We start from the raw sequence: 22298 nt of genomic DNA on the forward strand, positions 1-22298 counted from the left end.
GAAAGATTGAAATAAAAAGAAATCATTAAAAACTGATCTATAAATTACTCTCTAAGAACCTGGGGTATTGTAATAGTAATGTCAATCTATTAGAAGAAGCACCATTTCTCTGCGAAGGAACTACCAACAGGAGCTAATCCATTTTAAATTGAAAGTGTGCATAATTTAAATATAAACTGAGCCTCAGGGGGGGGTCACGTGGTACCATGAGAGAGAGCGGTCGCTGAAAAGTGGAGGTCCCACGCTTCCTCGGTTAATTATCGGCAATATCGGCATATGACCCAAGCCTCAAATACACAAACCTCTCGTGGCATATCGTAAGGGGAAGAGAACGAGACGCGAACCTTCAATCGCTGATTTGTAAAGGAATGGCGTCCAAAATACAGAAAGCCCTACATGGCAAAGCTGCTCCGTATGCTCCGCATGGACTGCCGAGATAACAGCTGAGGTGACGGCGGCGGTGGAAGCAGCGCTGGATAAAAAACTGCAAGCTCTGTATGATAGAGCAGAGGCTGCTCACGAACGACTTGACGGCTTCCACTTAGACCTAGATCACATGCAGCAGAGGGTCGGGGACATAGAGGACCGCCTACAGGAGGCTGAGGAGCCGCGAGCGGCACTCCAGAAGAAAGTAATGGACTTAGAACAAAAACTAGATGATTTGGAAAATCGCGCACGGAGGAATAACCTGTGACTAGTAGGGCTCCTGGAAAGTCTGAAAGACGGGGAGTTGGTGAGTTTTTTGGAGCGCTGGATTGCAGAGACGCTGCAACTAAACAACTTACAGGACCCACTGAGAATCGAGTGAGCCCACAGGATAGGGCCACGCCGACAGTCAATGGACAAACCTTGGGTGGTAATTTTGAAGCTCTTGCAGTACAGGCACAAACAAATGATTTTAAAGGCGATTAGAGCAGGCCAAGGGCTACAATATGAAGACCGGAAGATCTTATACTTCCAAGACTACTCAGAACAGCGTGGCGGCAGCGAGGCGCGCATTTGCTCCAATATGTGCTGAGCTCTATGAGAGGAAGATAAAATTTTTTATGATATATCCAGCTAAGCTGTGGCTTTATCAGGATGGAGTGGAAAAGAACTATGAGACCGTGGAGAAAGCCAGAGATTTTTTGAAGTCGCTGCCAGCTAGAGCAACAAAGTAAGGGAAAAACTAACAGCTAATACAGTGGAAGAAGGGCAACTAAGAGGACAAGGAAAGCCGGGGAGACGTAAGAACTTATGGAAAAACCAAAAGACAACACATTGGGGCGCAGCTGCTACTCTGCTAGAGGACCTGGACTTTCCACTGGTTGGATCGTGCACGCTCCAGCCCTAGAGATGTGGGGAAAGCAGATCTCTACCATCATGAAGAAAGTGGATGAGACACCAGACTGTGAGAGGAATGAAAAATAAGCTGAGCACGATGACATAAAACACGGGAGTCCTGGGGGCCATCCACCTGCAAAGAGAAATGTGACATGTTGCGGAGAAGAGTACAACCTATAACACTGACCAGCACAGACTTTGCGGAGTGGGAACAATGAGGCGTGTGGCCCCCTCGGATCCGTGAGATAAGCTGACTTTCTCTCTCAAATGTATTTATTTATTTATTGCATTTGTACCCCACATTATCCCACCTTTTTGCAGGCTCAATGTGGCTTAGAGTGTTATTATGATATAGTCATTACATGATCTTAAATACAGTCGGTAATAAGCTGACGGTAGATGAGGATTTAAATGGAAAGGTGATAGGTAAGGTCGTGTGAGAGGTGTTTTTGAAGCACTTGGGTGGTTTAGGAGTGATTAGTTTCATTAGGATTTCTTTTGTAGGCTTTGTTTCCTCTTGTTCACGGGTTCTAATGGTATTGAATGTGTACATAGTTACATTATGAGTATATGAGGGGTAGTAAAGCTGAGGGAAAATGGTCAAATAAGAGGCTTGGGGGAAAGAAGAAGGGAGGGAGTGGGGTACCTATACGTGACGAGTTCTGAGTAGAACTCGATGGGGACTAAGGGGATGGGGAAAGAAGGGGTAGAGATGCTGGGGGGGGAGTGGGGAGGTTCTGAGAGGGGGCAGGAGAGGGTGGGGAGGGCAGAATGAACAGCAGAAGGTCAAAAGACTAGTTAATAAAGATAGGTTTAAGGGGATTGAAAGGTCACAGTTGAAAAACTGGAGGAGGGGCAAGCTGGGATACCTCTCGTCTTTTGGAGATTTTAAGGTACGGAGACTAAGCATAATGGGATTACATAAGGAATGGGTAAAGTAAAGATAAAGTCATGGAATGTGGGGGGAATAACATCACCAGTTAAACGTTCCAAAATATTGCAGGTATTGAATAGAAACAAAGCGCATATAGCCATGCTCCAAGAAACACATCTGACTTAGTTGGAACACAAAAAGATGCGCCGATGGTGGGTAGGTGATCTGGTGGGCAGTCCCGCATCAAATAAAAAAGCAGGGGTGGCTATATTATTTCGTAAGGGGCTACAGTGCGAGCTGAATCGACGGATTGTAGATTCACAGGGCAGATATGTAGTCCAACAAATTACACTAAATCAGAGACCAGTGCTGCTGGTTAACATATATGCTCCAAACCAATATTATAAGAAATTTTTTCAGACTATTGTTGGACACATACAGAATTTTGATCAAATACCAGTAATAATGGGAGGGGATTTTAATATGGTTTATGACCCAATGGTGTACTGTACTGGCCCCTCGCGGATTAGGCCAGTTTATTATTCTAAAGGAGTGCCTCGGGTGTGCTCAGAGCTGGAACTGTTAGATTCCTGGCGCTTGTTACATCCTGGACAGCGCGATTATACTCACTTGTCTAGTGCCCATGGCACACAGTCACGTATAGATTCTGTTAATATCCCAACGGACTGCGACTTATTTGGAGAGGGCGGGAATATGTCCAACACAAGTGTCAGATCATGCTATGATATGGATTACATTACACTGGGGGCCTGAACCCGAGCTACCCTTCTACTGGAGGTTTCCGAGAGCTCTTATTATGACTTACAGTTTCATAAATTTGTAAAAGATAAGTGGAAAGACTATGCAGAGACTAATAGAGACAGCCTTCAGTCAGATCCCGTACTTTTTTGGGAGGCAGCTAAAGCTGTGTTGCGAGGTCACATAATATCATACTCAGCTAATAAAAAGAAAGCGAGGGAGGAGGCGCTAGTGCGACTAGAGGCGAGAGTACGGAAGCTACGACAGCTGTATGGTATGACACAAGCTATTAGCCACAAGAAACTACTAGTGACGGCACAGATAGAGTTGAACCAACTGATTCAATCTAGAATACAGAAAACACTGGTGTATTACAGATACCAGCTGTATAAACATGCTAACAAGCAGGGGAAGCTACTGGTGAGATTAGTTAGTCAAGTAGGGGGGAGGAGATGGGTGACACAAATCCAAGATGATCAGGGAACAAGACACCACACAAACAAGGACATTAATAAGGTGTTTGAAACATTCTATACTTGGCTATATTCACAACCGAAGGACGAGGGCCTAGAGGCAGTAACATATTTGGAGAGCCAGGTATTACCGAAGATTACGAGCCACCAGCGGGCTATACTAAACGCGGATATCACTGCAGATGAAGTTCGATGGTGTATAAGGGACAGCCCATTATATAAATCACCGGGGGTGGATGGCTTTACGTCAGAGGTGTATAAAATCTTGGTTGAAGAAGTTGGGGCGTGTGTGGCAAAGGTTTTTAATCTGCATGTAACCAGAGGGGAACTCCCCAGTTCGCTGCTCATAGCGCAAATAATTGTACTATTAAAACCAGGGAAAGACCCGACCTGGGCAGAGTCATATCGCCCAATATCATTGCTACCGTATGAAGCTAAACTACTTGCAAAGATTATGGCAAATTGGCTAGATTCCTACCTCAGCTGGTGTACAAATGGGATTTGTACGAGAGCGCTCGGTAACGAAGAATGTGCGCAAAATATTACAGGCTTTGGAGCAGATAAAACTTGGCTGAATCCCATCTATACTAATAAGTTTTGATGCTCATAAAGCATTTGATAGAGTAAGATGGGATTTTATGTTTGCAGTATTGGAAGCCTATGGGATGAGTGGGATTTTTAGAAAAGCTATTGAAACGCTATACCAAGGCCCGCTAGCAGAGGTGTCGGTGAATGGAGTGATATCTGGGCGATTTGAGATAGCCAGAGGCACTAGACAAGGCTGCCCCCTGTCGCCCCTTCTATTCGTGTTGGTGCTGGACCCGTTACTCAGAGATCTTATGGAGATGCCAGAGGTGCAAGGGGTACAAATGGGCTCTTAGCATTTTAAGATTTCCGCCTTTGCGGATGATTTACTGGTCATCCTTAGGCAGCCAAAGGTGTCACTGCCAGCTGTTTTGGAGATTTTCAAAGAATACGGAGATTTTTCCAGTTTTGGCCTTAACTTGGATAAGTCCGAGGTCCAACCGTTATATATGACGGAGGAAGAGTGGACCGGTTTAAGTTGCCCACTTACACGAACAGATCACTCATTTAAATATTTAGGAATACAGCTACCAGGGGACCCAGCACAGTTATATCAGCTAAATATAACTAAATTGTTTGATTTTACTAAGCAGCTCCTACATCGATGGATCAACTTGCCACTCTCCTTGCTGGGAAGAATCTCCTTGTTTAATATGATAATATTCCCGAAATAGCTATATTACTTTCAAATCTTGCCAATATACCTTAAGAAAAAAGATTGGAGGAGAGTGATGGGAATGTTATCCAAGTTTTTTTGGAATAAAAGACGCCCGCAGATAAATTGGCACAATATGCTGGTGTTATGACTGGAGAAATATGAGCCCTTGTGCTCCGACTGAGCACGGCTAGGATGGCGTAACACCGCACTCGGTCAGGCAGCCAGACAACCCCTAGCTTCACCTGGGGAGCAACCGCCGTTCCCTGGGAGTTGAGCCCCCCAGGTTCGGGCAGCCACCAGGACTTCTGGAACCGGCGGAGTTGCACGACCACTGACCAGACAGGCAGGCAAACAGACACAGTCCAAAAGCCAGGTAAATCCGTAGGGCAAAGAGTAGTCAAAAACAGTCCAAGATCAAGGCAGGCAGCAAACAAGCGAGGTCTGGGAAACAAGCCGAGGACTGGAACACTGGCACTGGAGGCAAGGAGCACCGGCGTGGACCTCAAACACAATTGAGGCCGAAGCAACAAAGGACTGGAGGCAGGGCTTTAAATAGTGTAGGAATCAGTCTCAAACATGTGCAGCTGATCCAAGATGGCTGCCCCCATCAGCAGAGTAGCACAACGCCCAAATATGGGCTTCCTTCCTGTTCTCGTATACAAGATGGCTGCCCCCTCCTGAGCTAACCAAGATGGCTGCTGTCCTTGCTCCAACCGGATGACGGCTGCCGGACTAGGAAACCGAAACATGGCTGATTCCCCTGAGTCAACCAAGATGGCCGTGGTCTTGATCCAAGCTAGATGACGGCTGCCAGACTTAGGAAACTGAAACAGACCTTCCTAAGCCTGATCCTCAGCCCTTTCTGAGGAACCTGTGGCCCGAGCCAGTCTGGAGGAGCACCGAACAGGTGAGGAACGTGACAGCTGGATACATGGGAAAGGGGTGGATTTGGGGTCTTGGATTTACTGCGTTATAATAGGGCTTGCTTACTGAGACACTTAGGGGACTGGCTGATGGGCACTACACACTTCACCCCACATGAGGCAGAAGAGGCATGGGTTAGTCCACTACGATTAGAGTACGTGCTGCAGGCCAAACAGGCCTCATTGCCAAGAAGCCTATGGCAGAGGTTATTGATCAGACCTCTTAGATTGCTGTGGAGGGAGTTAGGCCGAGCGTGGGCATTTGATGCAAGGCAAAATGGACTGCTGCCCATAACTGGAAATGGGGATTTCCTCCCAGGTGTGGACAATTCCAGATTTAGAAACTGGCGACAATGGGGGATTGATATTATACAAGATATAGTGGATTCAGCCGGTAATATCAGGAGACTGAACACTCTGGGGCTTGGAGAAATAACATGGGCAGACACATTTGCATATAGTCAGGTTTCGCATTATATTGTAGGGATACCTAAACAATCTCTGGTTGTTGATATGCCCAACAAGATAACTCAGTTTTACGAAACACCTACTGATGAAGCAGCATCAATATCATTGCTTCACAAAAGACTTTTGCAGAGTGAAGCGCATAAAGACCTACACCACCTCACACTGAAATGGTCAAGAGATTTCCAAAAAGTGGTTACACCGCAAAGGCTGCTAAGCAGTATGAGGAAAATTCCTCAAAGAACAGCCAGTGCAGAGCTGAGAGAGTGTCAGGGAAGGGTGCTCTTTCGAGCATACGCGTCTAAATGGCAGCTATACAAAATGGGAGGAGTGGAATCACCTGAATGTAGCAAATGGGGGGGGGGGCATGTACATTTTATCACACTCTGTGGGAATGCCAGGGAGTCCAGATCTTATGGGCAACAATTTCTAGTTTCCTAGGGCGCCTAATGAAAACACACATGTCATTAAAACCAGACCAGGCCCTGTGGGGGGTGGATACTCTATCGGGGGCTGGTGCAGGCCATCATAATATGTTGATCTATAAAGCATGCTTAATTGGGAAAAAATGTATACTGGTCAACTGGGTTAAACAAGAATCCCCCCCCCCCCCCCCCATATTGGCAATGGCATAATCAATTCCACACTTTCTCCGAGGACAAGCAGGCTGCTTGTTCTCACTGATGGGTGACGTCCACGGCTAATGGAACTGAGAGATGTACATTTGAAGTTTAAACGGCAAAAAGAGTTCTATCTTACTTGGAAAAGCTACATACAGGTACTAGCACCTAGAGCGCACAGTTTTATCATCAATCAGCTGGGAGACCCCCGCATTCCTATGTGATAGAAGCTATATTAAGAGAAGGTGACAATAGATCCCTGCGCTTAAGACTAGGTTCATTCTGACGGGTTGGGGGGAGGGGGAAAAGAAGTGGGGGTTGGGGGGAAGGGTCGTGGGGCAGGGGGGAACAAGAAGTTAGTTTTAGTCTTAAGCAGCATATATGAGTTTGGTGGATAATACTATGGGGTCCATGTATTCATTATAACGTTAAGATGAAGTTGATGTTGACAGTTATTTGTTTACAATGTTGCAGGCCAAATCGGATAGGGCACAGTGATAAGATATAAACTTGACGCCAATCAATACTAATTGGTGCACTTGGAAAATTGTACTGGATGTCTGAACGTATGTATCAGTATTTCATGGCATTGTGTATTGGGAATTGTCATCAATAAAAATGTTGAACTCTAAATATAACCTGAGCCTTGACAGGCAACCAATGAAGTTTTCACAGTAGCGGCGAAGCAGAATCATATTGACAAATCAGTCTGGCCTCAGTATTCTGATAAGTTTGCAATCTCTTGTAGAGCCCCTCAGATCCCATCAATATAGAATTATAATAAACTATGTGAGGTAAAAGCAATGATTGGGCAAGCATTCTGCAAGCATTTAAACTCAAGTTAGATCTTATTCTTCTAAGCATTTTCATTTCTTTATTGCTTGACTAACGTGGGTTTCAAATGATAAATATTTATTAAAAACCACCCCAGTATTTTCAGTTGTTTTTCCAACTGGAAAGAAATGTTGTTCACAGACAAAGGTAGGAACTGCAAAGGGTTAAACAAATTACCCATAGCTAAAAACTTAGGTTTTTTTTTTTGTTATTTAGCTTTAACTTGAATACAGAAGTCCATTAGTATTCTAAAATTGTGGTCAATCCTGTGTATTATTTCAGAAAAAGATTTGGTAAATGGAATAAGTACCGTAACATCGTCTTCATAAATATAGGAACAAAACCCATCTTTAACAAGAATGGTTAATTGTAAAACATTAAATAATATTGGAGAGATCAATGATCCCTGGGATCCAAGAGGAAGAAAGATTGTCAGCCCTTTTGACTTAGTACAATCGGTTCTTAAGAAATCTGCCCATCCACTGAAGGGCAGCTCCTCCTGGTCCATAAAAGTCAAGTAAAGATTGTAGAATCTCATGATCCACCAAGTCAAAAGCGGCTGATATATCAAATTGCATTACCAGTATTCTATTGCCTCTACTTATTTCCCTTCTTGCATCTGCTAACAATTAAGTCACTACTGTCACGGTACTAAAAAGGCTTCTACAGCCACATTGAGACTCTGTAAGAATGGTATGACTTCCTAGATGTTCTGTCAATTGTTTAGCTACAATAGATTCTGTCAGTTAATAATGGTATAGCAGCTATTGGATGATAGTTTGTGATGTCAGATAGTGGAAGTTTGGGGGGGGGTTTGAAGTAGGAGTGAGCAAAAGTTTACACATCTCATTGAACAAACCTCTGGTCAATAAGTCTTCCAAGTATTTCTGCAAATAATGAAAAATAATACTGTAGAAGGATGTTTCAGAAATATATTAGGACAATTGTCCAAAGCACAAAAAGATGAAGATTAGTTTATTTACGTAAGGAACTAATTCTGTCACTTGGGTTATCCTAAAAAGACCACATTCTGTCAGCAATTACTTCTCCTGATATTTTTAAATTCCATTATGTCCCAAGGATCAGTCCAGACAAATGGGTTGTGACCATCTGCCTACAGGTGGAGGTAGAGAACTCTGAGTTGTGCCTCATAAGCTCCTGCGCTTAGCAACCAAGCCAGTATTCTGTATCTACTGCAGGCGGGATAGCAGCTCCTGTTCACTCTGGTGACTTCTGTGTGGCCTTCTATCCTGCTTGCATGTTCAGTTGAGTTTGGGGTTGAGAATATCCTGTGCCTCAGGTGTAAACCTGGTGGTCTGTGTCCCACCCTGCCCCCCTATTGTTGCCACTTTCTACCTCTTTATCTCAGTGATCTCCTCTCTTTTTCTCCTGCGCCATCTAAAAAAAAAAAAAAAGAAGCTGCCACTTCGGTTCTTCTTGAGAGCGCTTGTGCTGTGGGAAGATTGTGGGGCTTCAGTGCCTTGGAGGTCACGAGACTGCATGTTTTCTGTGAGTATATTTATTATTCTCTCTGTCTGAGCCTATTAAGTCTTTTGCACGCTGCGGGGGTAAGCTCTTGGCTTCCGGTTCCTGCATTCTTTGCTTTATTTCTGTGGACATGCCACTTTTGCCATCAGTACTCCGTCTCCGGTAGTTCAATTCGGCTCCACTCCAATGGCAGTTTTGGCAGACTCAGCACCAGCATGTCCTGTGTTCCGATTGGCTTCGTTGGCCATTTTGTCAGCAGGTTTCTTGCCCACTACCATGTCCCGGCATGTGGTTTTACAGGGTAGAAGTCTCTGCCCTGCTGTTTTGGCCTGAATTTGTTCTTTTATTACATCAGACCTTTTTATTAAAGTCAATTTAAGCTGTCTCTCATTTTTTCCCTCAAGTTGCTTTTGAGGAGCAGCTTCCTAAGAAATGAAAACTTTCCATTTCACAGGATTTGGAGAATGTTCCTCCTCGGGACTCAGAGGAGGTTTTGTCTATGTAGTCTGACAGTCTTAGTTCTGCTGATGACCCTGATTTGGACATTTCAGACACAGACAGAGGTGATGATCCTACTGTAGCTAGGCTGTTTTTGAGAGCAGAGTTGCCTCTGTTGATCACAAAATCTATGGAGACTTTAAACATTTCTTCTCCTGCTTCTCAGTCTTCTGGTCCTGCTCCATCTATTATGCCAGGTACTAAGTGACCTGTATCTTTGCATATTCATGAGGCAATGCAGAAGCTTATTGCAGCTCAGTGGAAGACTCCTGATTCTAACCTCCAGGTGGCTTGTGCTATGTCCAAATTATATCCTCTTCTGCCACCTGATTTAGAGCCGTTTGCTCTGCCTAAAGTGAATGCCCTTATTACGGTAGTTACTAAACGTACCATATCACTGTTGAAGGCGGCAGTGCATTAAAGGATATGCTTGACTGTAAGCTTGAGGCTTCCTTGAAGCTTGCTTTTCAACTAGCTGTGTTAAATTCTCAGGCAGCAATTTCTTCTTCTTTTGTAGCCAGGGCTTCTTTATCGTGGATTCAACAACTGTCCACATTACACTCTTCTCAAGACTTTCTCCCTACCCTAAAGGCGGTGTTGTCCTCTTTGTCAGACGCTGTTTATGATATACTCCAAGCGTTAGCTAAGGGTATAGCCTGGCTGTTTTGGCATGACACTGGCTGTGATTGATGCATTGGGCCACTGATGTGGCATCCAGATCTCTTCTGGTGAAGTTTCTCTTTCGGGGGAAACTACTGTAGTGCGGATTTGGAGAAGATTGTTAAAGATGTGGGAGATTCCAAGGTCAGCGGCTACTTGAGGAAAAGCCTAAGCCTCATCTCTGGGCGGCTATGTCTCATTTTTTGAAGCGCAGAGGTACAGGCCAGGGAAGGTTAGTTCTTCCATTCATATGCCTCGCTTTCCTCATACTATTCCTTTCAAGGAGGCAAGAAGCCCTTTTCTTTTATAACCATTTAAATTTTTACAAGCGATAAAACAACTTGCTGGAAATACAGAGAAAGTAATATATAGGAATTATTTCAGTCAGGTAATTCTATTCTGTTCCTTAGACCACTAAATGGGGAGAGTGAAACAAGATAAGGAGATCAATTAAACAGAAAAAAAAATGTGGTATTAACCTGATTATCCCCAGATATTACTCGTCTAATTCATTATTCCATATTGATCATTTGATTGGCTTCTTCAAGGCCAATACGGTGTATAGTCAAATCATTTCATTGAAAACATACTTATTGTCCAATATTAGTTAGAAATAATACATCTGATTACATTCTTTCTCTTTTAAAAACCAGAAGTTATTTAACAATACATATACTTAAGTCTCTAATTCAAATCCCACTGATTAAAGTAATCCCAGTTTTCACAGGCTTCACTCCTTTTAAAGTAATAATTTGAGGAAATATTTCTGAGGAAAACTTTAGGAGTCATACCCGGAACTCTGGGAAAAACAATAATCTCGATATTAATCATCTATAATAATAATCATTTTATTATTCAAAGTTTCTGGTCTATTATCATTTTCAAAATCATAACCGCTTCTTGCTTGTGTAGAATCATTTGTTATATCAATTTTTTTACTCTCAAAGGGTTCACTTGAATTGTCCATGTAACTCTCTAATAAAATTATATCTGAAACAAAATTATTTACTGCCACCGTTAGGTCCCGAAGCACCTTCCAGCTGGTATTCAATGTAACCTCCACGGGAGCCAAAAACTCCAAGTTTGATTTCTCTTTAGGTGTTTAGAGTGGTTCCGCCGTTCAGGTTCTGCTGTAAACGTCCTCCGTTTCAGCATATGCCTCTAATTCACTCCTCCACTCCTTTAGACATGGTGGTTGAATAATTCGGGAGTGATGGAGTTGTTTTTTCCAGGTCTAAGGGTGTCGACGCACCTTCGCCGGCGCTAATCAATGGACTCGCCAACCCTTTCATCTGTGGGCAGTTTGTCGCGCAGCGGTCCTGCACTTGCTGTTCAGGGGACAAAACGCTGGCCATTGGCGGCTGACCGCCGGTTGTCCCCTTCCTCTCAGTTAAGGTAACTGCAATTGCAGAGAGGAAATTTACGTAAAGACGAAACTTCAGAGGGCAGCTGGGTCGTTGGGCATACGAACTTCAGGTCGCCATCTTACCACTCTCTCAGTTTGGGACACTCTTTGTGTGGTTTCTCCTCAGAGGCCTGTCTGATATGGGTAACCTTTCAGCATGGCCCTCTGAGTCACTGAAACACAGAAGCCCCTCCACCACTACAAGGTGGTGTCCCTTCGGAGGGGAAGAAGCCCTTTTCTGCTTCCTCAAGAACCTCTCCCTCTTCACAGCCCTCACAGTGATGGGGTTGAAGTTCACTCATTGTATGTAGACATAGGTGGACGTCTTTCCCACTTTTGCAAAGGAGTGGACCACCATTACTGCAGACCAGTGGGTCCTCTATTCATTCTCCATGGCTACAATCTAGAATTTTCAAATCCACTCACAGATCTATTCATGCTGTTCCCTTGCGACAGCTCTGCAAAGAGTCGGGCAGTGCTAACTACTTTAGCCTCTTTAACGTGACCGGGGGTCATTCAACCCCGTTCGTCCAGCAGAGAGGGGCACAGGTCGATCAACCACCTATTTTGTCATCCCAAAGAAAGAAGATTTTTTTCACCCAGTTCTGGATCTCAGAGGGGTAAACAAGTTTCTGAGTGCTGCACTTCTGCATGGAGATTCTTCATTCTGTCATAGCCTCAGTGCAGTCAGGCAAGTTTCTCACTTCATTGGACCTCAAGGAGGCTTATTTTCCTATCCCAATTTGGCCTTCTCACAGAAAATTTCTCTGGTTTGCAATCCTGGGAAACCATTTCCAATTCAAGGCCATGCCTTTTGTCATCGCCACTGCACCTCACATGTTTTAAAAAGTTGTGGCGGCGGCGGCAGCAGCCTTTCTTTGCCAGCAAGGGATCTAGGTACATTCTTACCTGTAGTACACAAATGGTCCTGTCTCTTCTATTTGCACTGGGTTGAATTACAACAAGTCATCTCAGTCCACCAAGACCACAGAGTTTTTGGGAGTGTGCTTTAGTACCTGGGGGAAAGGTTTTCCTGCCTCAGCATCGTCAGCTGAAGCTGAAACAGCAAATTCTGAGGCTTCTCTCTCTCTTCCCTGCCTGTGGGCGTTGTATTATGCTCAGGTTCTTTGTCTATGGCAGCAAGTTTCGATATTCTGCCTTGGGCGAAGTTCCACATGCGGTCCACTACAGTCGTTCCTGTTGAGCCAGTGGTTTCCATTCTTGAGGACTTACGACCAGCTGATACTGTAGATGCCTCAAGTCAGACTAGTCTGACTTGGTGGCTTTTCCTTTAGCACACTCTGGCAGGGTTGCCCTTACAGTGTTCCTACATCCGATGTCAGTCTCCTCAGATAGGGAGCCCATTATCTCCACCACTCTGCACAGGGCTACTGTTTTAAAGTGAAGGCTTCCTGGAACTTTGAGCTGTCCGGAAAGCTCTTCTAGCCTTTGTGCCTCTTCTTCTCGGGATACCGGTGCGTGTGCTCTCGGATAAGTCACAGCCTTGTCTTTCATCAAAAGACAAGGAGGAACAAAGAGTGTATCTCTAGCCCAGGAGATGCGTTTTTTTTCAGTGGGCAGAATTGAATGTTCTGATGATTTCAGCGTCTCACATAGCGGGTTCATTGAACTTGTAAGCAGATTACCTCAACAAAATGTCTCTGGTCCTGGGAGGATGGCAACTGTCAGAGACTACATTTAGTCTCATTTCCACATAGTGCTGCCTTCCAGTTCTGGACCTCATGGCATCCACACTCAAAGAGCAAATACACAGAATTTACAGCTGCTTCATGGAGAAAGACTCCCTAGGAATAGATGCACTGGTACAGTAGAGACTATTATAAAGAACAAAATTACAGAACATATTCAAAAGCATGGATTAATGAGACAAAGTCAACATGGATTTAGTGAAGGGAAATCTTGCCTCACCATTCTACTACATTTCTTTGAAGGGGTGAAAAAACATGTGGATAAAGGTGAGCCGGTTGATATTGTGTATCTGGATTTTCAGAAGGTGTTTGACAAAGTACCTCATGAAAGACTCCAGAGGAAATTGGACAATCATGGGATAGGAGGTAGTGTTCTATTGTGGATTAAAAACTGGTTAAAAGATAGAAAACAGAGAGTAGGGTTAAATGGTCAGTATTCTCAATGGAGAAGGGAAGTTAGTGGGGTTCCCCAGGGGTCTGTGCTGGGACCGCTGCTTTTTAACATATTTATAAATGACCTAGAGATGGGAGTAACAAGTGAGGTAATTAAATTTCCTGATGACACGAAGTTATTCAAAGTGGTTAAATCACGGGAGGATTATGAAAAATTACAAGATGACCTTACAAGACTGGGCGTCTAAATGGCAGATGACTTTTAATGTGAGCCAAGTGCAAAGTGATGCATGTGGGAAAGAGGAACCCAAATTATAGCTACGTCATGCAAGGTTCCACGTTAGGAGTCACTGACCAAGAAAGGGATCAAGGTGTTGATGATACGTTGAAACCTTCTGCTCAGTGTGCTGCTGTGGCTAAGAAAGCAAATAACATGTTAGGTATTATTAGGAAAGGAATGGAAAACAAAAATGAGGACGTTATAATGCCTTTGTATCGCTCCATGGTGCGACCACACCTCAAATATTGTGTTCAATTCTGGTCGCCGCATCTCAAAAAAGATATAGTGGAATTAGAAAAGGTGCAGAGAAGGGCGACGAAAATGATAAAGGGGATGGGACGACTTCCCTATGAGGAAAGGCTAAAGCAGCTAGGGCTCTTCAGCTTGGAGAAAAGGCGGCTGAGGGGAGATATGATACAGGTCTATAAAATAATGTGTAGTTGAACGGGTAGATGTGAAGTGTCTGTTTATGTTTTCCAAAAATACTAGGACTAAGGAGCATGCGATGAAGCTACAAAGTAGTAAATTTAAAACGAATCGGAGAAATTTTTTCTTTGCTCAATGTGTAATTAAACTCTGGAATTCATTGCTGGAGATTGTGGTAAAGGCGGTTAGTTTAGCAGAGTTTAAAAAAAGGTTTGAACAGCTTCCTAAAGGAAAAGTCCATAGACCATTATTAAATTGGACGTGGGGAAAATCCACTATTTCTGGGATAAGCAGTATAAAATGTTTTGTACCTTTTGGGATCTTGCCAGCTGTATTGTGACCTGGATTGGCCACTGTTGGAAACGGGATGCTGGGCTTGATGGACCTTTGGTCTGTCCCAGTATGGCAATACTTATGCACTTATGTCTTTGCTGCCGGACGGTCTCCTTTACATGTTTCCTCCGTGGCGCCTTGTGGGAAGGATGTTGCACAGGATTGTGTGTCATCCCGGGAAGGTTGTTCTTGTAGCTCCGGACTGGCTCAGATGTCCTTGGTATGCGGATTTCATCCGTCTTCAAATCACTCCTCGGTTAACTCTTCCTCCACCGACGGGCTTATCGCACCAAGTTCCTGTACTTATGGAGAATCCCTCCCTCTTTGGTCTTAAGGCCTGACTCTTGAGAGGGTGCGATAGAGGAAGAAGAGTTATGAGGATGATGTTATTACCTTGCTGCAAGCCCGAAAGCGGTTCACTTCTTATGGTAGAGTCTGGAGAATTCTTGAGAGCTGGTCTGCACAGAATGGTGTTTCTGTATTTCATGCTTCCTTGACTCGAATTTTATCATTCAAGAGGGATTCAAAAAAGGCTTGGCTCTCAATTCACTCAAAAGTGCAGGTTGGAGAGTTGGCGGGTCATAGAGGCAAGATACAGAATGCCTTATTGACTGCGCACCCTGATATAGTGCGATTCCTCAAGGGACTTACTCTTCTGTGTCCCCCTGCCACCGCTTCATCAAAATGGCTGCTGAGACTTCAAGTAGTAGCCTCGCAAATCCCACTGCATGAAGTCTCGGCAGCCATTTTGATGAAGCGTCTGCAGCAAGCAGATCAGCTGCAGCAGACAGGAAAGAGTGGGGGTTTTTCCTGCCCGAAGAGGCCACTAGACCACCAGGGTGCATCGAGGTACATTCTGTGGGGAGAGGGGAGGTGAAGGCAAGGCTCGCCTACATTTCCACCCTACAGGACCTGGGTCCATCCCTGCAGACTGGAGAGGATTCCTGCTAACCCTGTTCCCGTGCAGCTGTCTAGTCTGGAATCCAACTCCACCCTCTTAGGCTCAATTTTTTTCTGATCCAGGATGCACTTCCATAACTATGTTGCACATAGTTTAAGGATGATTGAGTTCAAGGCCTCAACATTTCGAGTCCCTGTTGGCTTTTCGTTGTTTTTTTGTGAGCATGGTAGCTAGGGATTCATAGATGTGAGAATACTAATGGCCTGTTTGTCATCAGAGAAAGCAAAGTTACTCACCTGTAGCAGGTGTTCTCCGAGGACAAGCCATGTATTCTTACATACCCTTCTCACCTCCCCTAGGAGTTGTGTTCCTTCAGCTATATTTTTTTTTTTTTATTGAGCCTGCGCTCGCGCGTAAGCAGGAGGGCACCCGTGCATGCGTGCTGGGATGCTGCTAAAATTTTCTACTGTCTGTATACTTTAGGCAGCATCCGTACTGGGCTCTGTCGAATGATGTCACCCAGATGTGAGAATACTTGGCCTGTTGTCCACGGAGAACACCTGCTTCATGTGAGTATCTTCACTTTTTATGTGACTGGCACAGCTCCTCCCATAAAAATGCATTGGGCCATTTTGAGAGGGGGTGCTTTTCTTCTGTAGCCCTAGATATATTGAGGTAAAAAAAAAAAAGGACCAAATCATATCTTTATACTGTTTTTCCCGTATTCCAAGTTTCATCCTATGAATTATTTTTCAGAGTTATTTTATTTTGCCCCCACGCTAATGGACGACGGACATTTCTTAACTCCTTTGCATAATTCTTTCCAACTTCAGTTGAATTGGAAAGAATAAAAATTGAGAGTTAGATTCTTAGTAGTCCTGGCTGATATCCAGTAGCAAAATTATAAACAAGTAACTGGAAAATAGGGGTATCATGTGGACTTCTTATAAAGCTATTTTAAGTACCTTATAAATATGTTTTGAGGACATGGGCAGGTTCCTTGATGAATGTGTTCCTTTCTTTTAATGGAAAATGGAGCTCAGAGGGGAACTGGAATAAAATAGCAGTTCTAATTAATTATGAGTATGGCATAAACTTTTTTTTTACCTTTTGGTGTATTAACAGTCTTTGCTGTTTTTCTTAGGGTTAATGGAAAATGTGTTACAAATTCTCATGGATCCATTTAAAATATAGTTATCATTGTACTTATTGCTTCCTTTGAAGCCATACCTCTAAAATATAATGTGAATTTCTGTTGAGTAACAAACAGAAAAGGCTACAGATCTTGGCTTGATAGCTGAAAAAGAATCACAACAACCTGAGACTTTAGCAGAACAGATGAGAAATAGAAAAATGACATTAAAATATAAGGAATGGAAATACTTTTGCAATTTATTTGAAAATGTGTATAGAAGGTGCTACTCTTTAATGCTGTTTCAAATAATCACATTTTTGGTTTGGGTTTTTATTTAGGTGCGTGGGATTTTTGTATTTGTTAGGCTTGTTCAGCTATACATCCCACTGTTATGAGCATGTCAAACATGTTAGTCATATTGTTGTTCTACATTGACCAAAGTTTAAGTACTTTTTCATGGTTCTGTATCTTCTGGTATGTCCTAGATTTCCCAAGAAGCCTCCTGTTGCCAAACGAGCTCTAGTGAGAGCAAGCAGGGCACTTTCACGAACGAAGAAGGAACCGACACTCCCTAGCAGATTAGTTAAGCAGATATTTGCCCACTATGCAAATGTGTCAGTGGCAAAAGATTCCTTCATGATTGTGGAGAAGTGGTGAGTTTCTGTTTAAAATTTCTGTTATGGCAATAAGGAAGGGAATAATGCTGGGTGCACTGCTACTGAACTTGTAGCCAGTGGCATAACCGTGGAAAGCTTTGGGGATCTGCTCCCCACACTTTGGCCTCAAGCCCCCTCCAAAACAGCAGCACCCTGTTCATTGGCTGGCTAAGATGCCGAAACCTTGCCAGCCAAAGAGATCTGCTGCCTGAGGCGCTACCCAGTGCTGCTTCAGGAATGAGGAAATCTGCCTTGTGCTTCCAGCCACCAACATTGGCACTCTAATCCATTGCTTATATACCGCGCAGATCCTAGCGAGAGGTTCAAGGCAGTTTACAGAGTAGGGGTCTACATTAGTGGAGAGGGAGGGTACTTTGGGGAGAAGGGGAGAGCGAGAAATAGCAACACATTTTGTCAAACAGGGTTTTCAGTTTCTTCCGGAACTGCATATAGTGCTGTTCAGAGCGGATCGTGATTGGTAAATAGTTGCATTCGGAGGTGGCATGATAAATGAACTGGGAGTTAACCTGATGTTTGTATTTTAGATTATTATTTCAAGGGAACTACAGGAGCAAGCTGTCACGAAGTCTTTTGGAATTGTAGAAAGAGAAGAGTTTGAGGCGTTTGACAAGGTACCTCATGAAAGGCTACAGAGGAAATTGGAGGGTCATGGGATAGGAGGAAATGTCCTATAGTGGATTAAAAACTGGTTGAAGGATAGGAAACAGAGAGTGGGGTTAAATTGTCAGTATTCACCATGGAGAAGGGTAGTTAGTGGGGTTCCTCAGGGGTCTGTGCTAGGACCGCTGCTTTAGAGATGGGAGTAACTAGCGAGGTAATTAAATTTGCTGATGACACAAAGTTATTCAAAGTTGTTAAATCGCGACAGGATTGTGAAAAATTACAAGAGGACCTTACGAGACTGGGAGACTGGACGGCTAAATGGCAGATGACGTTTAATGTGAGCAAGTGCAAGGTGTGATGCATGTGGGGAAAAAAGAACCCGAATTATAGCTACGTCATGCAAGGTTCCACGTTAGGAGTTACGGACCAAGAAAGGGATCTGGGTGTCGACGTCGATAATACGCTGAAACCTTCTGCTCAGTGTGCTGCTGCGACTAGGAAAGCGAATAGAATGTTGGGTATTATTAGGAAAGGTATGGAAAACAGGTGTGAGGATGTTATAATGCCGTTGTATCGCTCCATGGTGCGACCGCACCTTGAGTATTGTGTTCAATTCTGGTCGCCGCATCTCAAGAAAGATATAGTAGAATTGGAAAAGGTGCAGCGAAGGGCAACTAAAATGATAGCGGGGATGGGACGACTTCCCTATGAAGAAAGATTAAGGAGGCTAGGGCTATTCAGCTTGGAGAAGAGACGGCTGAGGGGAGACATGATAGAGGTATATAAAATAATGAGTGGAGTGGAACAGGTGGATGTGAAGCGTCTGTTCACGCTTTCCAAAAATACTAGGACTAGGGGGCATGCAATGAAACTACAGTGTAGTAAATTTAAAACAAATCGGAGAAAATTTTCTTCTCCCAACGTATAATTAAACTCTGGAATTCATTGCCGGAGAAAGTGGTGAAGGCGGTTAGCTTAGCAGAGTTTAAAAAGGGGTTGGACGGTTTCCTAAAGGACAAGTCCATAAACCGCTACTAAATGGACTTGGGAAAAATCCACAATTCCAGGAATAACATGTATAGAATGTTTGTACGTTTGGGAAGCTTGCCAGGTGCCCTTGGCCTGGATTGGCCGCTGTCGTGGACAGGATGCTGGGCTTGATGGACCCTTGGTCTTTTCCCAGTATGGCATTACTTATGTAAGAGTTGGATCAGTAGTTCTACTGTGTTACCGTATAACACCTGAATAACTAGGCAGACCAATTTAAAGGTGATGCGGGCTCTGATGTTTAGCCAGTGAGTTCTTTTAGATGTCCGGAAACACTTTCAAACTTCCTTAGTTGGAAAATCAGCTGCACTGCAGTGTTCTGGATAAGTTGAAGCCTCAGTAGAAGTTTGTTGTTCAATCTGTACAGGGAGTTGCAGTAGTCTAGATTTGACAGAACCAACATCTGAACCAGAAGTGAGAAGATTCGGTCATTTGACGTAGGATCTTACTAGCTTCAGTTGGCGCATACAGAAGAAGCATTTTTTCCATACCTGGTTGATTTGTGTTTCACTGGCTAAACATCAGAGCCCGCATCACCTTTAAATTGGTCTGCCTAGTTATTCAGGTGTTATACGGTAACACAGTAGAACTACTTTAGGCTACGTTTAGGCCTTGACTTTGGCCGCAATTTTCCCTTTCTTTTTCCTGGTGCCTTGTCCCTTTTTCTGGCGCCATTGCTTTGTTTGATTTGGCTACAGAGGTTTTTCCGTCCATGTCCACTCAAGTTCCCAGTGGCTTCGAGTGCTGTACCTGGTACAATCAAATCATCTGTGGCAAGGACACCCATTCGTGGTATCTGCTGTGTTTAAGGCCTGACCATAGCCCTGCTAACTGCGTCCTCTGTCTTCGGATGAAGAAACAGACTCAGGTTACCAGAGAGGCTCAAAAGGAGAGGATTTTTGGAATCCGGTCCAATTCCTTGATGTTGGCATCAAGGTCGGCGGCATTGGCAGCATCGATGTCAAGTGCTGCATCAGGAATGTTGGTCTGCTTGGCTGCTACTAGACCTGTTGACACTGGGAGCAGTAGTGCGTCGTGTGGGTCTCCACCTGTCTCGATGCTGACGGCTGTGCATGACCCCCGGGACTGTCCAGAGTCGGACCCGACCCCGAGGCAATGTGAGGATTCAGTGTCATCCTCAGCACCGAGTTGCCTTGATGCTGAGGTTTGGGCGAAGGCCAAAAAGCATCAACATCGATTGTCCTCGACGCATGGTGCCGGGAGCTCCGGGACATCAGGGATTCGGCACCCAAGAAGCATCGGCAACAGGAGGACCTCTCCTCTTCCGCTTATGAGGTGCTGCTGCATCGGTCTTCCAGCAGCCAGGACCCAGCTTCTGTCTCCGCCCCATCAGTTCTTCAGCCTGTCTCTGGGCCGGCATCCCAGCCTTTCCCTGGGTCAGCCCTCAAGGAACGTATCCGGGCCTTGCTCTCCAAGCTGCTGGATGGACTCTTGAAATGGTATGCATTGGGGTGCTTGCGCCTACACTGCCACCCATTGTGGCCCCGCTTGACCCTCAGCCTGCACTTCAGCCTCTGACGCTGGTGTCGACTGCCACCCAAGCCAGTGTCATTTTAACAAGATAGAAACAATAAACTTAAAAGTCCCACAAAGGGGCACACTAAGGGGTATTACACAACCCTTTGGCGGTGTCCCTCAGAATAGGCGTGCTCAAATCCTGGTGGGAATGATGTCATATGTGGAGGCGGGGCAAAGAAGGCTGCACCACCAGTCATAAATAAAACAACCCTCCAACTTTCGGACTATGTATATCTTTCCTAAATAGGGTATAGCCTTATATGTTTGCATCATTGAACCACATCTCTGTGATACAAACACTATCCAAGTCTGCTTGTAACATCCAGGCTTCCAGATGATGAACTAGACTGCAAGCATTTGTGCACATAGCTTTCCAGTTATATATTGTCTTTCTTGCCATAGCCAGAAGGATGCTAGGGTGCATAGAGAGAGGCATAATCAGCAGAAGAAAGGTGATATTGATTACCCTGTGCAAGTCTTTCTTTGATGATGCACCGTGTGGACTATTGTATTAGTTTTGAAGGCCATATCTCTCCAAGGACATAAAGATGAAGTGGTTCAGAGGAAGTTGACCAAAATGGTATGGAGTATGCGCCAAAATATGTATGAGACTTGAAGACCTTAATATGTATACCCTAGTCTTCAAGTCTAGGCTTAAAGCCCACCTCTTTGCTACTGCTTTCGACTCCTAACCATGACTCTCTTACTCAACACCCTCACTTATCACCCCTACCACTGCAATTTCCCCACCCCTAGCTGTCTGTTCGTCTGTCCAATTTAGATTGTAAGCTCTGTTGAGCAGGGACTGTCTTTTCATGTTAATTTGTACAGCGCTGCGTAAGTCTAGTAGCGCTATAGAAATGTTTAATAGTAGTAGTAGTAGAAGTTGACCAAAATGGTATGGAGTTTGCGCCAAAATATGTATGAGACTTGAGAAAAGGAGGGTTAGGGGAGATATGATACAGGCGTTTAAGTACTTGAAAGGTATTAATATACAAACCTCTGCCAGAGTCATGGGGGCAGTAGAACTAGAGGACATGAACTGAGGTTGTAGGGAGTAATGTCAGGAAATACTTTTTTCACACAGAGACTGATGGATGCTTGGAATGCGCTCCTGGGAGAGTTACTGTAGAGAAAACAGTGATGGCAGTGAAAAATGCATAGGTAAACACAGAGGATCCCTAAATGGAAAGAGGATAGAATGAAAGTATGGCAATGAGGTGTTATAATGTGGTAGTGGTGCTTATTCAGCAACTCCACGGCAAAAGACAAATGAAGATTTAGCAACTGCAGTATTGAAAACTAGGCCAGTTCTAGACAGATTTCTACAATCTGTGTCCTGTACATGGCAAAATACAGATAAGGATCAAGTCATAGTAACATAGTAGATGATGGCAGAGAAAGACCTGTACGGTCCATCCAATCTGCCCAACAAGATAAACTCATCTATGCTACTTTATGTGTATACCTGACCTTGATTTGTATCTGCCATTTTCAGAGCACAGACCGTAGAAGTCTGCCCAGCACTAGCCCCGCCTCCCAACCAATGGCCCTGCCTCCCACCACCAGTGCTGCCACCCAATCTCCGATAAGTCTGTATGTTTTATATCATATGCTGTGTTGTGTATCTCAAAAGGGAAGCAGAATACATTTTACTATTAAAATTTGCAAGTTAAATGCTATTAACAAT

At 44.2% G+C, this 22298-nt stretch overlaps 1 protein-coding gene across 1 annotated transcript in view; it reads left to right on the forward strand.

Moving 5' to 3' along the window:
• Positions 1-22298, forward strand: part of CENPT (centromere protein T) — a 568880-nt gene that overhangs the window by 478801 nt on the left and 67781 nt on the right. The window contains 1 exon segment of the mRNA XM_030203664.1: positions 17228-17395. Coding sequence (XP_030059524.1) covers positions 17228-17395 — 168 coding nt within the window.

This window comes from Microcaecilia unicolor, chromosome 5 (assembly GCF_901765095.1).
Source record: "Microcaecilia unicolor chromosome 5, aMicUni1.1, whole genome shotgun sequence".
In the NCBI taxonomy this organism is placed as follows: Eukaryota; Metazoa; Chordata; class Amphibia; order Gymnophiona; family Siphonopidae; genus Microcaecilia; species Microcaecilia unicolor.